Source organism: Tachyglossus aculeatus, chromosome 21 (assembly GCF_015852505.1).
Source record: "Tachyglossus aculeatus isolate mTacAcu1 chromosome 21, mTacAcu1.pri, whole genome shotgun sequence".
Classification (NCBI taxonomy): domain Eukaryota; kingdom Metazoa; phylum Chordata; class Mammalia; order Monotremata; family Tachyglossidae; genus Tachyglossus; species Tachyglossus aculeatus.
In genome coordinates, this window is record NC_052086.1 from 45,310,327 (window position 1) to 45,333,062 (window position 22,736).

Below are 22,736 nucleotides of genomic sequence, written 5' to 3' on the forward strand. Positions count from 1 at the left end.
GGGCTCACTAGGCCACGAGGCTTACTGTCTCCATGCCTCAGTTTACCCATCTGAAAAGGGGGATTCAATACCTGTTCTCCATCCTCCTTAGACTGTGAGCCCCATATAGGACAGGAACTTAGTCAGCTTGGTCAGTCTGTATCAACTTCTTGTATTGTATGCTCCCAAGTGCTTAATACAGTTCTCAGCACATAAGAAGCACCCAATAAATACCATTGGTTGATTGTACCTCAATCTCTTCTGCCAACAACCCCTTGCCCCCATCCTCCCTCAGGTCTGAAACTCCCTCCCACCTCATATCTGACTGTCCACAACTCTCCCCATATTCACAACCATCTTTAAATCACATCTCCTTCAGGAGGCCTTCCCTGTCTAAACTCTAATTTCCCCTCTCCACCCTCCCCCGTGGGTCAACTATGCACTTGGCTGGTAGAGAAGCAGTGTGGTTTAATCAATCGTATTTATTGAGTGCTTACTGTGTGCAGAGCACTGTACTAAGCGCTTGGGAAGTACAAGTTGAGTAGAGTAGTAGAAAGAGGTTTAGTAGAAAGAGAACTGGTTTGGGAGTCAGAGGACATGGGTTCAAATCCTGCCTCCACACATGGGCAAGTCACTTAACTCCTCTGTGCCTCAGTTACCTCATCTGTAAAATGGGGATTAAGACTGTGAGCCCCACGTGGGACAACCTCCTTACGTTGTATCTACCCCAGCACTTAGAACAGTGCTTGATACATAGTAAGTGCTTAACAATTACCATAATAATAATAAATTAATAGTAGTACCCTTTAAGCACTTTGAAACTCACCTCAACCCCACAGTATTTTTGTTCATATCCTTACTTTCTATTATTTCCCAAAGCTGTAGCTTATTTTAAAACCTACCTTACCCTGTAGACGGTAAGCTTCTTATGTGCAGGGCTCATATCTATTGACTCTGTTGTGTTGTACTTTTCCAAGTGCATAGTATTGGAAGCAGCTTGGCCTAGTACTGGTTTAGTATTAGAGAAGCAGCATGGCCTAGTGAAAGAACAGGATCCTGGGAGTCAGAAAACAAAGGTTCTAATTCTGGCTCCACCATTTATCTGTTGTGTGACCTTGGACAAGTCACTTAACTTTGCTGTGCCTCATTTACCTCATCTATAATATTCATTCCTTCATTCAATCATATTTATTGAGCGCTTACTGTGTGCAGAGCACTGTACTAAGCGCTTGGGAAGTACAAGTCAGTAACATATAAAGACGGTCCCTACCCAACAACAGGCTCACAGTCTAGAAGGGGGAGACAGACAACAAAGGAAAACATTCATTCAATCATATTTATTGAGCGCTTACTGTGTGCAGAGCACTGTACTAAATGCGTGATTCAATTCAATATATGGGGACTAAGACTGTGAGCTCTATGTGGGACACAGACTGTGTCCAACCTGAGTAACTTGTATCTACCCCAGTGTTAAGTACAGTGCCAGGCCCACAGTAAGCGCTTAACAAATACCACTAGAAAACTAGTGTGATGCTCTTCATACTGTAAGCCCTCAGTCAGTATCGTTGATTGACTGAAAACTCCAGTGCTTGGCAGAAGTGCCTAACACATCCCACAGTTATTATTATTATGATTGGCACCTGTGCTGGGCAATTCTGCTTGGAAGAGAGAGGAAGGGGTGTACTGAGCCAGTTTTGATTGTAATCCCCCACCCCCAAGACCTCCCATCCTCCAGCTCAGGGCTCTCACTCTGCTGGCCTGGGCTCCACCTATTCCCTTCCTGCCCCCTTTTTCCCTTCATCCTCTGTTGCCTCCTCCCTTTTGTTCCTCCCCTCCCTCTCCTCCTGATTAATGAGGCCAGGGCTTGCAGTTGAAGTACCTGGTCCCCAGAGCCCGGCTTACTAACTGGCAGCAGCTGGGCCCCATGGCGAGCACTTCCCTCCTACCAAGCATGGCTACTCCATCTTCCCCCCTCCCCCTACGTGTCCCAGGATCAGGAGTGGGCAGTGATGCCTGGCTGGATGTCTTTCCAGTGGTTTCCACCCCAGCAATCAGCAGGCATGGGGGTGGGGGGAAAGAGGGAGAGACAGAGAGGAGAGAGAGGAGAGAGAGAGAGAAAGAAACACCCAAACGAAGACTGGAGGATGGGGGTAGCTCAACCCCTGCCTTGGCTGAGCTCTTTTCTTGCCCTGGGCCTCAGTTTTCCCCTCTGAGCTGGGCAGGGGAATCCCCCTTCAGAGGAGCCTCCAGGCCCTGGCTGGCCTCAATAGGCTGTCCAGCCCCCCCTGAGTGGGGTGGATCCTGGAATCAGAGGGCCCCCAGAGTTGGCGAGACAGCCAGGACCGAAAGCTCTGGTTGAAGGATGGTCCAGCCAGGGTGCGGCTTTTAGACCGTGAGCCCACCTTTTAGACTGTGAGCCCACTGTTGGGTAGGGACTGTCTCTATATGTTGCCAACTTGTACTTCCCAAGCGCTTAGTACAGTGCTCTGCACACAGTAAGTGCTCAATAAATACGATTGATGATGATGATGAATGGAGGGAGGGGGTGGGAAGATTCCCAGGACCTCACAGCAAGCAGGCACGTGCGCCCGCAAAACACACCAAGAGACACAACTCCCCCACCAGCGCTTCACCCCCCAAAGTGGCCAGCTGACACAGCTTGAGCAGGATGGTCTGACTTGGACATCTCCATCCACAGGGAGCCCTGCCCTTTTCGGCGGGGTCAGCTGGGGCTCCTGCCGCTGGGCTGGCCCACCTGGACTGCTGATAGAAACACATTATCTGTTCTGTTGTCTGTCTCCCCCTTCTAGACTGTGAGCCCGTGGTTGGGTAGGGACTGTCTCTATACGTTGCCAACTTGTACTTCGCAAGTGCTTAGTACAGTGCTCTGCACACAGTAAGCGCTCAATAAATACGATTGAATGAATGAATGATCTGCCTCTGTCCTAAACACGCATTGACCAATCAGAAGAGCCAGTTCTAGTGTGGCCGTTCTGCAGGAGGAGTCTATGAAGAAGCAGGTCAGCCGGTATGTGTTCCCTTTCCCTTCCCCTCATCTTTGCCCTTCTCTCCCCCTCAGCTTTTCCCCCATTCCTGGTCTTCATTCTCTCTCTCTCTTCTCCCCCATCCCCCCCGGCCAGTTCCTCATAAACCAAGGGAAGCCTGGTCCCAGTTTCCCCCCACCTCCCAGGCTGCAATCTATCCTTGGAGACCCGAGACTCCAGTTAGGAAAACACCATCTTCCTAGAAGCCCCCGGAAGAGAACTTGAGCCCTGGCTTTTGACAGAGCCCCCCGGGGATATGGTCTTGTTCTAATGAATAGCTTCTTACTTAGGCAAGGGCAGGGGCAGAAATCAATAGCTTCCCCACTTTCTCACTCCCCTGAGGTCTGTCCTCACTCTATTTAGACAGTGTAGGCCAGAACCGCTGGGAGCCAAGCCAATACTTCCAGTGAGGTGGTTTTGGGGCCACGCTTGCTGGGGGACATCCAAGAGGATTCTGGGACAGGCATTTGCCCACTGCAATGCTCTAATTATGATTATGATTATTATGGTATTTGTTAAGCACTGTATGTCAAGAACTGTTTTAAGCACTGGGGAAGACACCATTTAATTAGGTCAGGCATGGTTCCTATCCCACATGGGGCTCACAGTCTAAGTAGGAGGGAGAACGGATGTTGAATCCTCATTTTACATTTGAGGAAATGGGCACAAAGAAGTTAAGTGATTGCCCAAGGTCACAGTAGGCAATTGGCAAGGTGAGGATTATATCCCAGGGCTCCCAGACCTGTGCTCTTTCTACTAAGCTATGTTGCTTGTCTCATGACTGGTGAGGGCTCTGATGGAGCCTGTGACCGCTCCCCGCTGACCACCTGGCAAGCCGAGACCCCGGGGGCCAAAGGCACCAGGCCCCGCGGACCATAGTCAACACACGCACCATGGGGAAGGCTGGCCAGTCCTGGGGAAGGGTTCTGGTGGAGGGCATTGGGGGCTGAAGTGTGGGTTGCCAAGAAAACCAGAGAGTCTCTCTCTCTCTCTCTCTCTCCAGGGGTTTTTGGCCAGAGCGAGTATGAACTGCCACAATGCTTGGCTAACATGATGACAATCAATCAATCAATCAATCAATCGTATTTATTGAGCGCTTACTGTGTGCAGAGCACTGTACTAAGCGCTTGGGAAGTACAAGTTGGCAACATATAGAGACGGTCCCTACCCAACAGTGGGCTCACAGTCTAGAAGGGGGGTGACAGAGAACAAAACATATTAGAATAAAATAGAATAGATATGTACAAGTAAAATAAATAGAGTAATAAATACGTACAAACATACATACATATATGCCTGGAAAGAGTGATGTGGATGAAATGACCTCTAGACATCTCTCAGGAGCAAGAGTAGAGGATCATCATCATCATCATCAATAGTATCAATTGAATGTTTACGAGGGGTAGAGCACTGTACTCAGTTCTTGGGAAAGTACAACAGAGTTGGTAGACATGATCCCTACCCTCAAAGAGCTTACAGATTACAGATTAGATGGAGGGAGGACAGACATTAATATAAATAATTCATAATATATAACTTATAGATGTATACAGAGAAAAGGCGTGGTCTGGTGGATACAGCACAGGCCTGGGAGTCAGAAGGACCTGGGTTCTAATCCTGGCTCCACCATTTGTCTTTTTTGTGACCTTGAGCAAATCACTTAAATTCTCTATGCCTCAGTTGCCTCATCTGACACACTGTGGACCCACAAGACTGTGGGCCCCAAGTGAGACATGGATTGTGTCCAACCTGACTAACTCGTATGTATCCCAGCACTTAGTAGCGTGGCTCAGTGGAAAGAGCACGGGCTTTGGAGTCGGTGGTCATGGGTTCAAATCCCGGCTCCGCCACCTGTCAGCTGTGTGACTTTGGGCAAGTCACTTCACTTCTCTGTGCCTCAGTTTCCTCATCTGTAAAATGGGGATTGACTGTGAGCCCCCCCGTGGGACAACCTAGTCACCTTGTAGCCTCCCCAGCGCTTAGAACAGTGCTTTGCACATAGTAAGTGCTTAATAAATGTCATCATCATCATCATCATTAGTACAGGACCTGGCAAGTAGTGAGTGCTTAACAAATGCCATTAAAAAAATGTATGTAGATGTTGTGGGATTGAGCATGGGGTGAATATTAAATGCCCAAAGGGCACAGAGCCAAGGACAGAGATGGCACAGAAGGGACCGCAGCACTCTGGCTGTCTCCACCCTACAGACACCATCAACACTGGATGTGCCTCATCCGGCCCCCTTCCCAAGCTCTGTCAGCCCCCTAAATTGCATGGCTCTGGAATCCTGGGTTCTAATCCCAGCTCCTCCACATAATAATAATGATGGCATTTGTTAAGTGCTTACTATGTGACAGGCACTGTACTAAGTGCTGGGCTAGATATAAGCAAATCGAGTTGGGCTCAGTTCCTGTCCCATGTGGGGCTCACAGTCTCAACCCCCATTTTACAGATGAGGTAACTGAGGCACAGATTAGTGAAGTGGCTTGCCCAAGATCACCCAGCAGACAAGTGGTGGAGCCGGGATTAGAACCCATGACCTTTTGATTCCCAGGCCCCTGCTCTATATAATAATAATAATAATAATAATGTTGGTATTTGTTAAGTGCTTACTATCTGCCAAGCACTGTTCTAAGCGCTGGGGTAAGTACAAGGTAATCAGGTTGTCCCACGTGGGGCTCACAGTCTCCATCCCCATTTTACAGATGAGGTAACTGAGGCCCAGAGAAGTAAAGTGACTTGCCCAAGGTCAACATTGCTGTTACGCAATGTTGCTTCTCTGCTGTGTGACCTTAGGCAATTCACTTCACTTCTCTGGGCCTCAGATCCCTCATCCGTAAAATGGGGATTAAGAGTGTGTGCCGAGCACTGCACTAAGCATTTGGGAGAGTACAATATAACAATAAACAGACATATTCCCTGCCCACAACAAATCCCCATTTATCAGTTGAGAAAACTGAGGCCCAGAGAAGTTAAGTGACTTGCCCAAGGCCACCCAGTAGGCAAGTGGCAGAGCCGGGATTAGAACGCAGATCCTCTGACTCCCAGGCCTGAGGTCAGTCCACTAGGCCACGACACTTCTCATGGTGCCAGACAGTGCCATGGTGCCATGTTGGCCTGGCCCACTCCCTCTGGCCAGCTGATGGATCATCTGCTCCAGACACAGGGTGAAAAGGGGCAGGAGTGCCTGAATCTGACAACTGTAAGCTCCCTGTGGGCAGGGAATGTGTCTACCCACTCTGTTTCATTGTCTTTTTCCAAGCCCTCAGTACAGTGTTCTGTGCACAGTAAACACTCAATACAAGAAACAGTGTGGCCTAATGGATAGAGCATGGGCCTGGGAATCAGGACCTGGGTTCTAATCTTGGCCATGCCGCTTGTCTGCTGTGTGACCTTGGGCAAGTCACCCAACTTCTCTGTGCCTCAGCTACCTCAGCTGTGAAGTGGGGAGTAAGACTGTGAGCCTCATGTGGGACAGGGAATGTGTCCAACCGGATTTGCTCACATCCACCCTGGTGCTTAATACACTGCTTATCTAATTGCAAGCACTTAACAGATGCCACAATTATTATTATTATTATAACAATTATTATTATAGAGAAGCAGCGTGGCTCAGTGGAAAGAGCACGGGCTTTGGAGTCAGAGGTCATGGGTTTGAATCCCAACTCCGCCACATGTCTGCTGTGTGATCTTGGGCAAGTCACTTAACTTCTCTGGGACTCAGTTACCTCATCTGTAAAATGGGGATTAAGACTGTGAGCCCCACGTGGGACAACCTGATCACCCTGTATCCTCCCCAGTGCTTAGAACAGTGCTTTGCATATAGTAAGAGCACTTACAAATGCCAATTATTATTATTATTATCGTTAATAATAAATTGATTGATTGATGGGAAGAGTCTGACCCATTTGGTCCAGACTCCTATAGAAAATTGATTCCACCCTTCCCCATGCCCGATCATCAGTTGCATTTATTGAGCACTTACTATGTGCAGAGCACTGTACTAAGGGCTTGAGAGAGAACAGCAGCATGGCACAGTAGCTAGAGCACAGGCCCGGGAGTCAGAAGGTCATGATTTCTAATCCCAGCTCTGCCCCCTGTCTGCTGTGTGACCTTGGGCAAGTCACTTCACTTTTCTGTGCCTCAGTTACTTCATCAGTAAAATGGGGCTTGAGACAGCCCCATGTGGGACAGGGACTGTGTCCAACCCGATTTGCTTTCCCTCTAGACTGTCTCACTGCCAACCCCTGGCCCACGTCCTACCTCTGGCCTGGAACGCCCTCCCTCCTGACATCCGCCAATTAATCTTTCATCCTTCAAAGCCCTACTGAAGACTCACCTCCTCCAAGAGGCCTTCCCAAACTAAGCTCCACTTTTCCTCAGCTACCACTCCCTTCCTTAACACTATGACTTGCTCCCTTTGTTCTCCCCACTGACCCACAGCCCTTATGTATATATCTATGATTCTATTTATTTATATTGATGCCTGTTTACTTATTTTGATGTTTGTCTCCCCCCTTTTAGACTGTGAGCCCATTGTGGGCAGGGATTGTCTCTATTTCTGAATCGTACTTTCCAAGTTCTTAGTACAGTGTTGTGCATATATTAAGCGCTCAATAAATATGAGTGAATGAATGAATGAGCTCATTATGGACAGGGAATGTCACTGTTTATGTTGTATTGTACTTTCCCAAGTGCTTAGTACAGTGCTCTGCACACAGTAAGTGCTCAATAAATATGATTGAATCTTCCCTCCATTTACTTCCCCCTCTAACTCCCTGCAGTCTCTCCCCTTTCGCCTGTGAGCCCCTGGTGAGGCAGAGACTGTGTCTGATCTGTTACCACTGTATATACCCTGGAGCTTAGCGCAGTACTTGGAATATAGTTAGCACTTAGCAAATACCCCAGTTACTTGTACATATCTATTGTATTTATTTTATTTTGTTAGTATGTTTGGTTTTGTTCTCTGTCTCCCCCTTTTAGACTGTGAGCCCACTGCTGGGTAGGGTCTGTCTCTATATGTTGCCAGCTTGTACTTCCCAGGTGCTTAGTACAGTGCTCTGCACACAGTAAGTGCTCAATAAATACGATTGATGATTCCCACTCCTATCCAGCCCCACAGTCTCTGGCCTTCACTAGTTCCCTGCTGTCCCCTTTCCTGCCCAGCTGTGCTCAGCCCAGCCCCCAGAAACACAGGTGGGACCAGCCTCCAGCCCCCAATGGGGGAGGAGACTGGGAGCCAGGCCTGCCCCAGAAACGATTCCGCAGAGGCTAATCTGCAGGCTGTTTGGCCTGAGAACTGCATGTTAGGCTTTGTTAGCCAAAAGGCACTGAAGGCACTGAATCCTTTCCAGACTCCCGACTTTGGATGGCTCCTTTAAATCTCCTGCCTGTTCTCCCGTGTCCTTCAGGCCTGGATTCTGGGGTGCACACAGCCCAGGAAAGAGGCAGGCTGTGGGGGTCTGTCTAAGGCACTCGGGGGAGATTTGGAAGCAACCTCACCCTGTCTCCCTTCTTGTTGAGAGACGAGGCCGACTGTGTTACTGTTGTGGAAACTGGGGCCACTGGGACACTTCCCTTTTCATCCCAGGGGGCCCTGGGAGTGAGGGATGGGAAGAGAATGCGGGGTCCCTGGAAATGAGGGATGGGAAGAGAATGCGGGGTCTCCCTTACCCTCAACCCGTGTTCCAGGGCTTGCAGACCACAAGTCCCGGAATGCTTTGGGGCCCAAGGGTACCAACTTGGCCTGCCAAACACTTACAAGAGCATCTAGGGAGTGGGTATGAAGCAGGCGGCTGACACCACCTGGGAAGACCCAAATCTCGACCATTTGTTTGTTCCGTATCCCTGGTCCGGGCCACCTACAGCCACTCAGGAGATGGGCCCAGCCAAGCGGGGTGAGCAGTCAGCCGTTTGGAAGATTCCCTTAGAGACCAAACCTCTCGTAAAGAAAAGGGCTGTGCTCCAGGAGACTCCGGAGTCTTTGGAGAGGGTCTGGGCCTCTCCCCTGGTTACGGAGTCTGACTGGCTCAGTTCTCTCGAGAGGGCCTGCGGGGGGAGGGCGGGAGAGAAGGAAGGGGAGAATGGAGGAAAGAGGGAAGAAGGGATGGAAGGGGAAAATGGAGGGAGGAAGGGAGGGAAGGGGAGAATGAAAGAGGGAGGAAGGGAGGGAAGGGGAGAATGAAAGAGGGAGGAAGGGAGGGAAGGGGAGAATGACAGAGCAAGGAAGGGAGAGAAGGGGAGAATGAAGGAGGGAAGGAGGAAAGGAGGAAGAAACGGAAGGGAACTGGAGAACGAAAGAGGGAGGGGACCAGCAGTCTGGCCAGCTCTGTGGCCTTTGACATCTCTCTGTTTCTCTGCAGCTGCTGGGGCTGGGCTGTTCTGTGAGTTTTTTGTTTTGTTTTGTTTTGTTTTATTACAGTACTCGGTAAGTGCTTACTATGAGCCAGGCACTGTACTAAGCGGTGGGGTAGATACAAGATAATTGGGTTGGAGACAGTCCCTGTCCCACAAAGGGCTCACAGGCTTAATCCCCATTTTACAGATGAGTTAACCAAGGCACAGAGAAGTTATGTGTCTTGCCCAGGGAAACACAGCAGACAAGTGGCAGGGCCCGGATTAGAACTCAAGTCCTCCGACTCCTAGGCCTGGGCTCTTTGCCCTAGGCCACTCTGTTCTGTCCTCCAGATTCAGGGCCCTGCCTTCAGGTCTCTGAGCCATGAAAGACCTGTCAATCTCCTCTGACCCATGGTCTGCTAACACTGGACTTGCTGCTGCCCCTCCCTTCTCCTGGCTCTGTGTGTTAGGAGCCAATCCATCTATCAGTAGTATTTATTGACTAGTTACTCTGTGCAGAGCACTACTCTGAGCACTTGGAAGAGTACAATAGAGTTAGTAGACACGATCCCTGCCCTCAAAGAGGTTTCAGTCTACTGTGAGCAGAGCACTGTACTGAGCTCCTGGGAGAGTACAGTAGAGTTGGCAGACATGATTTCTGCCTTCTCGAGCTTACCTTCCACTGTGTGAAGAATCTGTACTGAGCACTTGTAAGAGTATAATAAAGTAGACACGATCCCTACACTCAATGAGCTTTCAGTCTACTGTGTGCAGAGTACTGTACTAAGCATTTGGGAGGGTAAAATAGAGTTAGTAGACATGTCTGTAATTTCATTGTGGGCAGTGAATTTGTCTGTTAATTGCTGTATTGTATTCTCCCAAGTGCTTACTACAGTGCTCTGCACACAGTAAGTGCTCGATAAATACTATTGAATGAATGAATGATTCCTGCCCTCAAGAAACTTACAGTGTATTGTGGGCAGAATGCTATACTGAGTGCTTGTGAGAGAACAACAGAGTAAGTAGATACGGTCCCCGCCCTCAGGGAACTTACAGTCTAGCTGGGGAGACAGACATTAAAATACGTTTCAAGTCGGGGTAGCAGTAGAGTAGAAGGAGATGGACATAAGGACTGCAGTAGATGGAGGTGAGGAATCGTTACTATCCCAGGCTGGCTATCCCAACTAGAATTCAGAAGGCTTGGTTAGATTGCAATCTCCCAAGCACTTAGGGTAGTATTCTGCACACAGGAAGTGCTCAACAAATATAATTGATTGATTGATTTGCTTTGGAGGGAAAGGACCATTTAGAGCAGGGGTTGCAGAGGCTGGGGGGCAAGGGTGACTGGAATTTCTCTCCATTTTCCCTCAAAGAACAGGATGACAGCTCTCACCTAATTTCTAGACTGTAAGTTCAATATGGCAGGGAATGTATCTGCTAATTCTGTTGGATTGTACTTTCCCAAGTGCTTAGTACAGTGGTCTGCACACAGTAAGTATGCAATTAATATCCTTGATTGATTGACTGATTGATCATGGTCAGACTGGCCATCAATTGTATTTATTGAGCACTTACTGTGTGCAGAGCACTGTACTAGGGGCTTGATAGAATACAATATAGCACTATAACAAAGTTGGTAGAGACATTCCCTGTCCACAATAAGCTTACAGTGCAGAGGGGAAGACAGACGCTAATATAAGTAAATTACGAATATGTGCATAAGTGCTGTCAGACTGAGGTGTGGGCGGGTGAATAAAGAAGAGGAAATAAGGGTGATGCTGAAGGGAGTGGGAGAAGAGAAAATGAGGACCTAGTCAGGGAAGACCTCCTGGAGGAGATGTGCCTTCACTAAAGCTTTGAAGGTGGGGAGAGTGATAGTTTATCGAATTTACAGAGGGAGGACATTCCAGGCCAGAGGCAGGATGTGGGCGAGAGGACAGCAGCAAGATAGACGAGATCTAGCTGCAGTGAGTAGGTTGGCATTAGAGGAGCAAAGCATGTGGGCTGCTTTGTAGTAGGAGAGCAGCGAGGTGAGGTAGAAGGGGGCAAGGTGATTGAGTGCTTTAGTCGATGGTGAGGAGTTTCTGTTTGATGTAGAGGTGGACGGGCAACCACTGAAGGTTCTTGAGGACTGGGGAGACATGGGCTGAATGTTTTTGTAGAAAAATGATCCGGGCAGCAGAGTGAAGTAGGAAATGAGGTGGGGAGAGACAGGAGACTGGGAGATCAGCAAGGAGACAGATAAAGGAATCAAGGCAGGACAGGATAAGTGCTTGGATTAATGTGGTAGCAGTTTGGATGGAGAGGAAAGAGTGGACTTCAGCGACATTATGAAGGTTGAATGGACAGGATTCAGTGATAGATTGATTATGTGGATTGAATGGCTGTTTGCAATAGGGCCTAACGTCCCCTCTCTGGGCCTCAGTGGCCCCATCTGTGAAATGGGGTGAGTAGTCCTTGTTCCCTACTAGCCCTCCCTGGCTCCCATGAGATTGCAAACTCCTTGTAGATGAGGAACATGCTTTTTGCCTCTATTGTACTTTCCCAAGCGCTTAGTATAGTGCTGTCCACTCAGTGGGCGCACAGTAAAGACTATAACCGCTGCTGTTGCTGTAACTCCCAAGTGCCCCATACAGGGCAGTCCACCCAGTAGTCACACAGTACATGCCATCACTACTGCTGCACTTGTTGTACCTTCCTAAATGCTTAATACAGCACAACGTACCTAGTGGGCGCTCAGCACATATCATTATTACTACTACTACTTCTGGACTTTCCCAAGCACTCAGTAGAGCGCACTACACCCAGTGGGTGCTCAATACAAGCTCAGTGTTTAGAACAGTGCTTTGCACATAGTAAGCACTTAACAAATGCAATCATTATTATTGTTATTATTACCATTGCAGCTACTACTGCTGGACTTTTCCAAGCGCTCAGTTACAGTGCAATCCACACAGGGGGCAATCAGTACATGCTCTTCCAACTGGAAAGCAGTTGTGGGAAGCAACATGGCCTAATAGAAAGAGCACGGGCCTGGGAGCTGGAGGACTTCATTTATTCATTCAATCATATTTATTGAGTTATTACTGTGTGCAGGGCACTGTACTAAGCACTTGGAAAAGTACAATGTAACAATAAGCAGACACATTCCCTGCCCATAATGAGCTTATAGTATAGAAAGGGAGACAGACGGTAATACAAATAAATAAATAAAAGGGCCTAGGTTCTAATCCCAGCACCCCTACTTGCCTGCTGTGTGACCTTGGGCAAATCACCCAACCTCTCTGTCCCTCAGAGAAATAGGGATTCAATGCCTGTTCTCCCTTCTACTTAGACTGTGAGTCCCATATGGGACAGGGATTGCATCTGGCCCAGTTAACTTGTGTCTACTGCAGTGCTGAGAACAGTGCTTGGCACATACTAAGCACTAAGGAATACCATTAAAAAAAATAATAATTATGGTATTTGTTAAGTGCTTACTATGTATTAAGCACTGTTCTAAGCACTGAAGCAAATAGAGTTGAACACAGTCCCTGTCCCATGTGGGGCTCACAGACTCAATCCCCATTTTACAGAAGAGGGAATTGAGGCCCAGAGAAGTGAAGTGACTTGCCCAAGACAAGCAGACAAGTGAAGGAGAGGGGATTAGAACTCATGACCTTCTGACTCCCACGTCCTGCTCTATCCACTATGCCTTACAAAGAAAAAAACAAAAACCTGGGGGAAACAAAGGATGAATGGTCTGGGAGAGAGGGCGAGTGATGGAGCCACACTGGGGTAGCCACTGTCTGCTGCCCAGGGGGCAGGGGGAGCAGGGGCAGTGGAGGGTGGAGGTGCGCTCCCCGGGCCCAGGAGCAGGACACCCATCCTGCCACCTGGAAGGACGCTCTCTCTCCCCCCCGCCCCTGTGCACGGGTCCTGCCCCCATCCGGGACTGTGGAGAGGAACAGACGGGAATGGAATGGAATGTCAGGGTTCGGCGGGAAGTCACAGGGCAGGGGAGAGGGAGAGTGTGAGCAGAGGCAACAGCTGAACAAACAGCACTAGCAGCAGCAGCAGCAGCAGCGGACACAATCCAGGACTCCAGGGTCCGGCTCTGCCCTCCCTCCAACTCTCACTCTCTCTCTGCCCAGTCACGCCACCCAGCCAGGTTGAGGCAGGGGACTACTGGGGTGACAGGTAGGTATCTTTCCCTCATACATGTCCATGGGTGTCTGGGTGGGCAGGCGTGAGCATGCCACGTACCCAGGCTCCGTGTGCCTGTGTGGAAACCCAAGTACACAACTACATGCAAGTCTGGGTGCACGCATGCCTGAAAGCCCCAATATATGGCTGCATGTAAGCCTGGGCACACACCTATATGCAAGACTAGGGACACACTTGTGTTCATTCCTAGGTACACATCTCTAGGCACCAAGACTGGAGGCACACAAGTGGCATGTGTAAGAGGGCCCAGGTGTACACTGTTGCAGGTGGATGCATGCCCATGAGGAGGCCTGGGCACACATATGCTCTTGAGCAGCTTGCTGGCATCTCCTCCCTGGGCACCAACGCCTGACACCCAGTCTAAGGTAACTGGAATCCCAGGACCCAACAACTGGAATGAATCTTGAGTAGGTCCACCTCCCGCCTCTGGGCAGAGGAGATGGGTATCTGCCCTTTTCCCCTCACCAGGAAGTGGGGGTGTTTGGGAAGGTGAGAGTGGGAGCCAGAGCCCTGGGCCGGGCGGACCATGGGGGTCTGCCCCTCCACAGGTCAGACACTAAGTCCTAACAGAATCGGCATTTTTCAGAGAACACAACACCTGCCTTCAGTCCACCCTTCAGAATGAACATCCTCCTGACAGTAGGGAAGTGCTCTCTCATGTCCCAGCAAACTCTCTCCTGCTTTAATTTCAGCCTCTTTTTCCTGGTCCGGACCTCGGTGGCCACCGGGGAATATCTGACCAGCCTCTTCTCCAGAAAAATCCTCAGGGACAAGACGTCAGTTAGCGCCTGTCTCTCCCCCTGGACCTCAGGCTTCTTCTGTCCAATTCCTTCAACTTTTCCTCATCAAACCTGGTTCCCCTCCCTTCCCCCATCTTCCCTGGCCCCTCCCCAGGACCCTGACAATCCAAGGGGCTGTGGAATATGGTCAGTCAGCCTATCCTGGGGAGTCACTACTGGGGTGCCCCCTCACAGCCTCTCTCCAGGTCTCTTCCCAGGTCTTTCCCAGCCTACTGAGGGAGTGGGCCCCCAGGGCCCCTCAAATCCAGAGAAGCAGTATGGCCTACTGAGTAGAGCACAGGCCTGAGAGTCAGAAGGTCCTAGGTTCACCACTTGTCATCTGTGTGATCCTGGCCAAGTCACTTCATTTCTCTGGGTCTCAATTACCTCATCTGTAAAATGGGGATTAAGACTTTGAGCCCATGTGAGACTTTGACTCCAACCTGATTAATTTTTATCTACCTCAGAGCTTTATTTATGTATATTAATTCAATCCTATTTATTGAGTGCTTACTGTTTGCAGAGCACTGTCCTAAGGGCTTGGGAAAGTACAATCAATCAATCAATCAATTGTATTTATTGAGCGCTTACTGTGTGCAGAGCACTGTACTAAGCGCTTGGGTAGTACAAGTTGGCAACATATAGAGACAGTCCCTACCCAACAGTGGGCTCACAGTCTAAAAGAGTGGGCTCACAATAAGTGACATTCCCTGTCCACAATGAGCTTACAATCTAGTCTGTCTCCCTTTCTAGACTGTGAGCTCGTTGAGGGTAGGGAATATGTCTGTTGTATTGTACTCTCCCAAGTGCTTAGCACAGTGCTTTGCACATAGTTAGTGCTCAAAAAATACGATTGAATGAATGAATATTGGAAAAAAAATAGACAGGTCTGGGCATCCCCCCAACTCACCCAGCCAATGGAATTTGGGCTCCGTTCTCCCATCAAATACCACCCCCTGAGCACCAGGGACCCCTTCTACCCTCACCTAGTTGCCCCCCACCCCACCTCACCCCCCTCAATTCCATCAGGCACTGGGGAAGCAAACCCACTGGCTCAACAGTGCCTGCTCCACACCAAAGCCACTCCCCCTCTTGCTTGCATTACTCTCCCTCATCGTCTTCATTCCACCTTACCATTGCTCCCGCCTCAAATCCTTTCCATTCTAAACCCCACTAAAAAACCTTCCTTTTCCAGGAAGCCTTCCCGGACCAAACCCAACTTCCGCCCCAGTCTCAGCAGACGTGCTTGAAAGCCCTCCTTCCTGAGAGAGTCCGATGTCATATTTCATGTTTATGCATGAGAGTCATTCGGGTTCTTGGATAGATTTCTGGACTCCTGTCGGCTGAGTTTTATGTTTGGGTTCTGAAGTCTGTGCTGTCTCTCCCATCAGACTGACAGCTCTCTGCCTGTTCCCTTGCCCCTCAGCAGAGAGAGACAGAGAAAGAGAGAGAGAGAGAGAGAGAGAAAGAGAGAGAGAGAGAGAGAGAGAGAGTGTATGTGCACAAATGCCATCATCATCATAAGTGCACAATTTTGTTTTAGCCCTTTCAGGACAGGGGCCTTATCTCCCTCTGCCCCTGCCCCCTCTGTAACACCCCCCATGCCCAGCCCAGAGCCCTGCCCAGGACAGATCAGACCACTGACTGACTGGCTAACTAGGCCTTGATGTGGTCAGAGATGTGTCCTGCCATGCCCAACCCTCCTGATTCTCTGAACCTGGTGGGAGGGGCAAAGTGGGGATGGGAGGTTAAGAGAGTGGGCCCCCTGTCCCTCACCCTATTTCCCCTTAATAATAATAATAATAATCATGGCATTTATTAAGCGCTTACTATGTGCAAAGCACTGTTCTAAGTGCTGGGGAGGTTACAAGGTGATCAGGTTGTCCCACAGGGGGCTCACAGTCTTCACCCCCATTTTACAGATGAGGGAACTGAGACACAGAGAAGTTAAGAGACTTGCCCAAAGTCACACAGCTGACATTTGGCGGAGCTGGGATTTGAACCCATGACCTCTGACTCCAAAGCCCAGGCTCTTTTCCACTGAGTCACGCCTTGCCATCCCTGTGCAATTGTGCCCTGACTAGTTCCAGGCTCTCTTTCAAGGGGGTGGGGCTTGGACAGGGCAAGAGGTGGCTGTCACTCCAGGATGGGTCTGTTTCCTGTAAATAAGGGAGGGGGAGAACAGGGGCAGGGGTCTGGCCAATCTGGAAAGCAGCATGGCCCAGTGGATACAGCACGAGCCTGGGACTCAGAAGGACCTGGGTTCCAGTCCCCTCTCCGCCCCTTATATGTTGTGTGATCTTGGGCAAGTCACTTTACTTCTCTGGGCTTCAGTTACCTCGTCTGTAAACTGGGGACTATGATTGTGAGATCCATCTGGGTCAGGGACTGTGTCCAACCGATTACCTTGTATCTACCTGAGCACTTAGTTCTGTATTTGGCACATAAGTGCTTACAAATACCATAATTGTTATTTTTATTACTATTATCTGGGAGGACATCAGGTGGGCTGAACCCAGGCTGTCTGGAGGCAGGAGGTGAGAGAGCCCAGTGGGGCTGAGAAAGTGGGGTGACAGGATTTCCCGCTACCTCTCTCACAGGCCACTCCATCCGCCCTTCCCCATCCCCCCAGAGTCCTTCAGGCCCTGAAGCCACCAGCTAGTCCAAGAACAGCGTCCTTCCCAGACTGTTTCTGATGGGGCTGATCCCCCCCCAACCCCTGCTTCTGCAGAAACTGCTCCCCCAATCCAGGCCCCTCATTAATCATATTTATTGAGCGCTTACTGTGAGCAGAGCTCTAGTAGAGTTAGTAGACAGGTTCCCTGCCAACAAAGAGCTTAAAGTCTCAAGGGGGAAAGACATTAATAGAAATAAATAAATTATGGGTATGGACATAAATGGTGTGGGGCTGAGGTAGGGGAGCGGGCAGCGGGCCTGTGCCCTGGTGGCCAAGGGCTCATGCTGCTGCTGACCTCGGCCAGCCAGGGGCCTTCTCTCCCTGGGCTGGGCCTCCGTTCCTCCCACCTCACCCCACCCAACTTCCAGGAGATTCAAGGCTTGGAGGGGTCACTCAGAGGACCTAGGAGGGGCCGGCACCAGGTCATCCTCCCCTCCCACCTCTCGTGGGCTCTCCTCTCTGACTCTCTCTTTCCCCCTTCCCTGATCACTCAGTCAGTCGTATTTATTGAGCGCTTTCTGTTTTCAGAGCACTGTACTAAGCGCTTGGGAGAGTAGAGTATAACAATACACAGACACATTCCCTGCCCACGACAAGCTTACAGTCTAAAGGGAGGAGCAACTCATACAAAGACTGGACCAGGCCCAAACTGGCCAGCATTCAGGCCTGCCCCTCTCCACCCCGCACCCCCCACCCAACCCAGGCTCTAGGTTTCCTCTGAGCAGCGGCCTCACTAGAGGTGACATTCTCCCTCCACCCTCCATCCCCATCCACATTCCCCACCACCACCACCACCCTCACCCGGCTCCGCAAGCCCCGGGCAGAGGTTTGCTGGGGACCCAGGGTGTCCACGGGCAACATGCTGCTCCAGCCGGGAGGGTGGGGATCCCGCCGCCCTCTGGGGTGGAGTCAGAATTAGGGTACGGGGTGGATGGCAGGGGCAGACCTATCGCTCCTTCCCCATGTACCTGCCATGTGGGGTACCCACACAGACTCCCCCCGCTGTGACAGACCACCCAAGAGGTAGGCCTGCCAAGTGAAGGAGGCCTTTCCAGATTGAGCCCCCCTTTTCCTCTCCTCCTCCCCATCCCCCCGCCCTACCTCCTTCCCCTCCCCACAGCACTTGTATATATATTTGTAAAGATCTATTACTCTATTTTACTTGTACATATTTACTCTTCAATTTATTTTGTTAATGATGTGCATTTAGCTTTAATTCTATTTGTTCTGATGACTTTGACACCCGTCTACATGTTCTGTTTTGTTGTCTGTCTCCCCCTTCTAGACTGTGAGCCCGTTGATGGGTAGGGGACGTCTCTGTATGTTGCTAACTTGTACTTCCCAAGCACTTAGTACAGAGCTCTGCACACAGTAAGTGCTCAATAAATACAATCGAACAAATGAATCAAGGAGGGAGGGCCATCAAGCATGAGAGCCACCAGGCCTGAGGTCCACCAGGTGTGGGACCTCCCAGGTGCAAGACCCTGGAGAAGCAGCATGGCCTAGTGGAAAGGGCATGGGCCTTGGAGTCAAAAGGTCATGAGTTCTAATTCTGGCTCCGCCACTTGTCTGCTGTGTGACCTTGGGCAAGTCACTACACTTCTCTGCACCTCAGTTACCTCATCTGTCTAATAGGGATTAAGACTGTGCGCCCCTTATGGGACTGGGTACTGTGTCCAATCCAATTTGCCTGTATGAAGCCCAGCACTTAGTGCAGTGCCTGGCACATAGTATGCACTTACAAATACCACCATTATTATGTGCATGTAGCTTTAATTCTATTTGTTCTGACGATTTTGACGCCTGTCTCCATGTTTTGTTTTGTGGTCTGTCGCCCCCTTCTAGACTGTGAGCCTGTTGTTGGGTAGGGACCATCCCTATATGTTTCCGACTTGTACTTCCCAAGCGCTTAGTACGGTGCTCTGCACACAGTAAGCGCTCAATAAATACGATTGATGATGATGATGATGATACGGTGCTCTGCACACAGTAAGCGCTCAATAAATACGACTGAATGAATGAATGAATGAATTACCACTATTAAGGCCCACCAGGTGTGAAACCCACCGGGGACAGGACCCGCAAAGGGCAAGGCCCACCAGTGGTGAGGTCTGCCAAGTACAGGTCCCACCAGGAGTGGGACCCCCAGGCAAGACGGAGAGGTTCCCGTGCGGAGTGTGGAGCCGCACTACTATCTGCCCGTCCCCTATGGCTACCGGGGAGAGCTCAGCCTTCTGAAGAGGGGCATCCTTACCCGTGTCCTGCCGGAACTGGTGCATAGACTGCAGGTCGATGATGTAAGGGGCCAGCTGGCCATCCACCTGGCCCAGGACCACCGAGCCCCGGGCATCCTCCTTGACCATGGCCTCGATGTGGTGGCACACGGCTGCGGTGTAGGGTCGCCAGCGGCTGTGCTCGTTCAACCACTCCCACACCACCACGCGGGCCAGGTTCTGGGGTGGGAAGCCCAGACCGCTCCCCGACACCAACGCCCCTGGGCCTGGGCGAGACATGGTGGTGGCCGGCCGGGGCGCGGGATCAAGAGTCCGGCGGGGACGAGAGGTGCCCCTGTCCGGCCAGGGGCCCAGTGAACTGCCACCCTGCCTGAGGCGGAGGTGGCACCTGGTGGGCACTGGAGAGGCGAGTGCCTGGCCCCTTCCTATGCCAGTTGGGGAGGCTGGCTCCTGGCTCACTGTCTTGGTGGCGGGCAAGGCCGGTCCTGGGTGGGTGGATGGGTTGGGGGGGTCAGGGGCTGGAGAGGGCAGGGCCGAATCCAATGTTGTGTGTCCCAGGTCTCCTCCTCCTCCTCTGTCACAAGGGCGGACCAGGCCAGCGGCCCCCAGCCTCACCAACACTTGCGTCTGGGGGGCCAGGGGAGGGGCCGCCCTGGCTTAGGGACTGCGGGGGTCCCGCCGCCCATGTCGTAGCCCGCACCCCTCCCCGCCCGGGGGTCTCCGGGTCCCCGAGGCTGCCTCTGCGGAGTTCAGGGAGGCTGCGGAGCGGGGATGCGGGCCGGATCGCCCAGGCCTGGCGAGGCTGCGGGTCCCTTGTTTCGCCACCTGCGGGGGGGACACGGGGAGGCCAGAGTGGCCTTTAAGGAGAAGCCCCCCGCCCACCCCCCCGCGCGCTAGAGAGGGAGGGGGGCAGCCGGGGCGGTTTATCGGGGTGGTCACCGCAGCCCTGCCCCAGGGCCTCCCTCCTGGCCCTCCGCCCCGCCAGGCCTGGCTGTGTGTGGGGAAGGGGTCGTGGGGTGGGGCGGGGCCGCCGGGGGAGGGGGTGTCAGGTCGGTGGGGGTGGGTGGACGAGGGTCTGGGCCGCCCCTCCCCCGGGGGCAGGTGACCCGGCCGGCTCAAGAAATGAGCCTCACCGTGGCCCCCAGCCCCACCCCAGGCCGAGCCCAGTGGGGGCTCAGAGAGGCCGCTGGGGGTGGGCGGTGGGTAGGGGGGCCCCCTCCACGAGGCCCAGAGAGGGCTTTGGTCTTCTGGTCGGGATTGCATCGCCCCCCACTCACACACACGGCGTGGGGGGGGGGGCACGGGAGCTGGAGCCCCTTCCCCATCCTCCTCCATCTCCCCTTCCTCTCTCCATCCCCCCTTCCCCTTTCCTCCCCTCCTCTCCATCCCCCCCTCTCCGGGAGGGTCGTGGGGCCGGGAGAGGGGCGAGCATCCCCCCTCCCCTGCCACCAGGCCGGCTCCGGCCAGGGCCCCTTCCCCATCCAGGGCTTCGTCCCCAGGTCCGTACCGGTCAGCTGCGAGGCTGGACCCTCTCCTCCTCCTCCTCCTCTGGTCCAGTCCGGTCCGGTCCTCGCGGCCCTGGCGATGGAGCAGCCGCTGTCCCTGCCCTTTCTTCCTTCCTTCCTTCCCACCCTCCCCTCCTTCCCTTCCCGACCCGGGCCAACGGGTCCCTCCGGGAGGCGGCCCCGGGGGGCCTCCCCTCCTGCCGGGACCCCGGAGCCGGGAGGCCGAGGTGGAGGCCGCCGCCAAGCCGGGGAGGAGACCGGAGGGACCCGGAGGGGAGGGGAGGGGGAGGGCGAGGAGGAGGAGGAAGAAGAAGAAGACGAAGGGGAGGAGGAGAGGGACAACGAAGGGAGAGGAGGAGACCGTGTGCGAACGCACAAACCCGCTGCGTCTCGGAGAGCCCCCGGCTCCCCGGCGAAGGCCGAGGGGAAGAGAGGGGAGGGCAGGAGAGGGGAGGGCAGGAGAGGGGAGGCGAGGCGAGGGGAGGGCAGGAGAGGGGAGGGCAGGCGAGGCGAGGGGAGGGGGTTTCCCTGCCGCCCCGCCCCCCCCGGTCCCGCCCCCGCCGGCTCTGCCCCCCGCGGGCGGGGACCGTTCTCGGGGGTCACTGACCGGTCCTTGTCTAAGGGCGGGGTGGCGGGGAGGAGTCGTCCCGTCGGAGGATCTCAAAGCGCCTTATGTGCCCCCGAGGACGGGGTTTGGGTTCCCAGGAGGAGCCGCCAGGCCTGGGAAGGGGCGTTTTCCCTTGCAGTCCGGGCCTAGGTAGAGGGGCAGGGGTCTCTCCAGCTTCTCCAGGGCTTCCCCTTTGCCCCTTTTCCTCTCTCTCACTCTCCTTACCCCTCTCCCTTTCTCTCTGTCCTCTCCAGCTCTTTCTCCTTCTTTCCTTACCTCTTTTCCTTTCTGGTCTCTCCAGATCTTCTCTCTCCCCCTCACCCCTCTCCCTTTCTCCCTGTCCTCCCTAGCTCTTCCTCCTTCTTTCCGTACCTCTTTCCCTTTTTCTCTGGCCTCTCCAGCTCTTCTCTCTCCCCCTCACCCCTCTCCCTTTCTTTCTGTCCTCCCCAGCTCTTCCTCCTTCTTTCCGTACCTCTTTCCCTTTTTCTCTGTTCACCCCAGCTCTTCTCTCTCCCCCTCACCCTTCTCCCTTTCTCTGTCCTCTCCAGCTCTTCCTCCTTCTTTCCTTTCCTCTTTCCCTTTCTCTTTGTCCTCTTCAGCTCTTCTGTTTCCCCCCTCACCCTTCTCCCTGTCTTCTCCAGTTCTTCCTCCTTCTTTCCTTACCTCTTTCCCTTTCTCTCTGTCCTCTCCAGCTCTTCTCTTCCCCCACCTCTCTCCCTGTCCTCTCCAGCTCTTCCTCCTTCATTCCTTTCCTTTATCCCTTCCTCTCTGTCCTCTCCAACTCCTCTCTCTCCCCCTCGCCCCTTTCCCTTTCTCTCTGTCCTCTCCAGCTCTTCCCCCTTTTCTCTCTCTCCTTAACCCTCTCCCTTTCTCTCTGTCCTCTCCAGCTCTTCCCCCTTTTCTCTCTCCTTATCCCTCTCCCTTTCTCTCTGTCCTCTCCAGCTCTTCCCCCTTTTCTCCCTCCTTATCCCTCTCCCTTTTTCTCTGTCCTCTCCAGCTCTTTCTCCTTCTTTCCTTACCTCTTTTCCTTTCTGGCCTCTCCAGCTCTTCTCTCTCCCCCTCACCCTTCTCCCTTTCTCTCTGTCCTCTCCAGCTTTTCCTCCTTCTTTCCTTTCCTCATCATCATCAATCGTATTTATTGAGCACTTACTATGTGCAGAGCACTGTACTAAGCGCTTGGGAAGTACAAATTGGCAACATATAGAGACAATCCCTACCCAACGGTGGGCTCACAGTCTAAAAGGGGGAGACAGAGAACAAAACCAAACATACTAACAAAATAAAATAAATAGGATAGATATGTACAAGTAAAATAAATAAATAAATAAATAGAGTAATAAATATGTACAAACATATATACATATATAC

At 52.2% G+C, this 22,736-nt stretch overlaps 1 protein-coding gene across 1 annotated transcript in view; it reads right to left on the minus strand.

The window, feature by feature from the left end:
• DTX1 (deltex E3 ubiquitin ligase 1) overlaps positions 1-21,204 on the minus strand; it is a 44,168-nt gene extending 22,964 nt beyond the window's left edge. Inside the window, exons 1-2 of the mRNA XM_038763625.1 lie at positions 20,764-21,204; positions 19,277-20,081 (exon numbers count right to left, since the gene is read on the minus strand). Coding sequence (XP_038619553.1) covers positions 19,277-19,535 — 259 coding nt within the window. The 5' untranslated portion in view covers positions 19,536-20,081; positions 20,764-21,204. The remainder of the gene's footprint in view (positions 1-19,276; positions 20,082-20,763) is intronic.
• Positions 21,205-22,736: the final 1,532 nt, after the last annotated feature.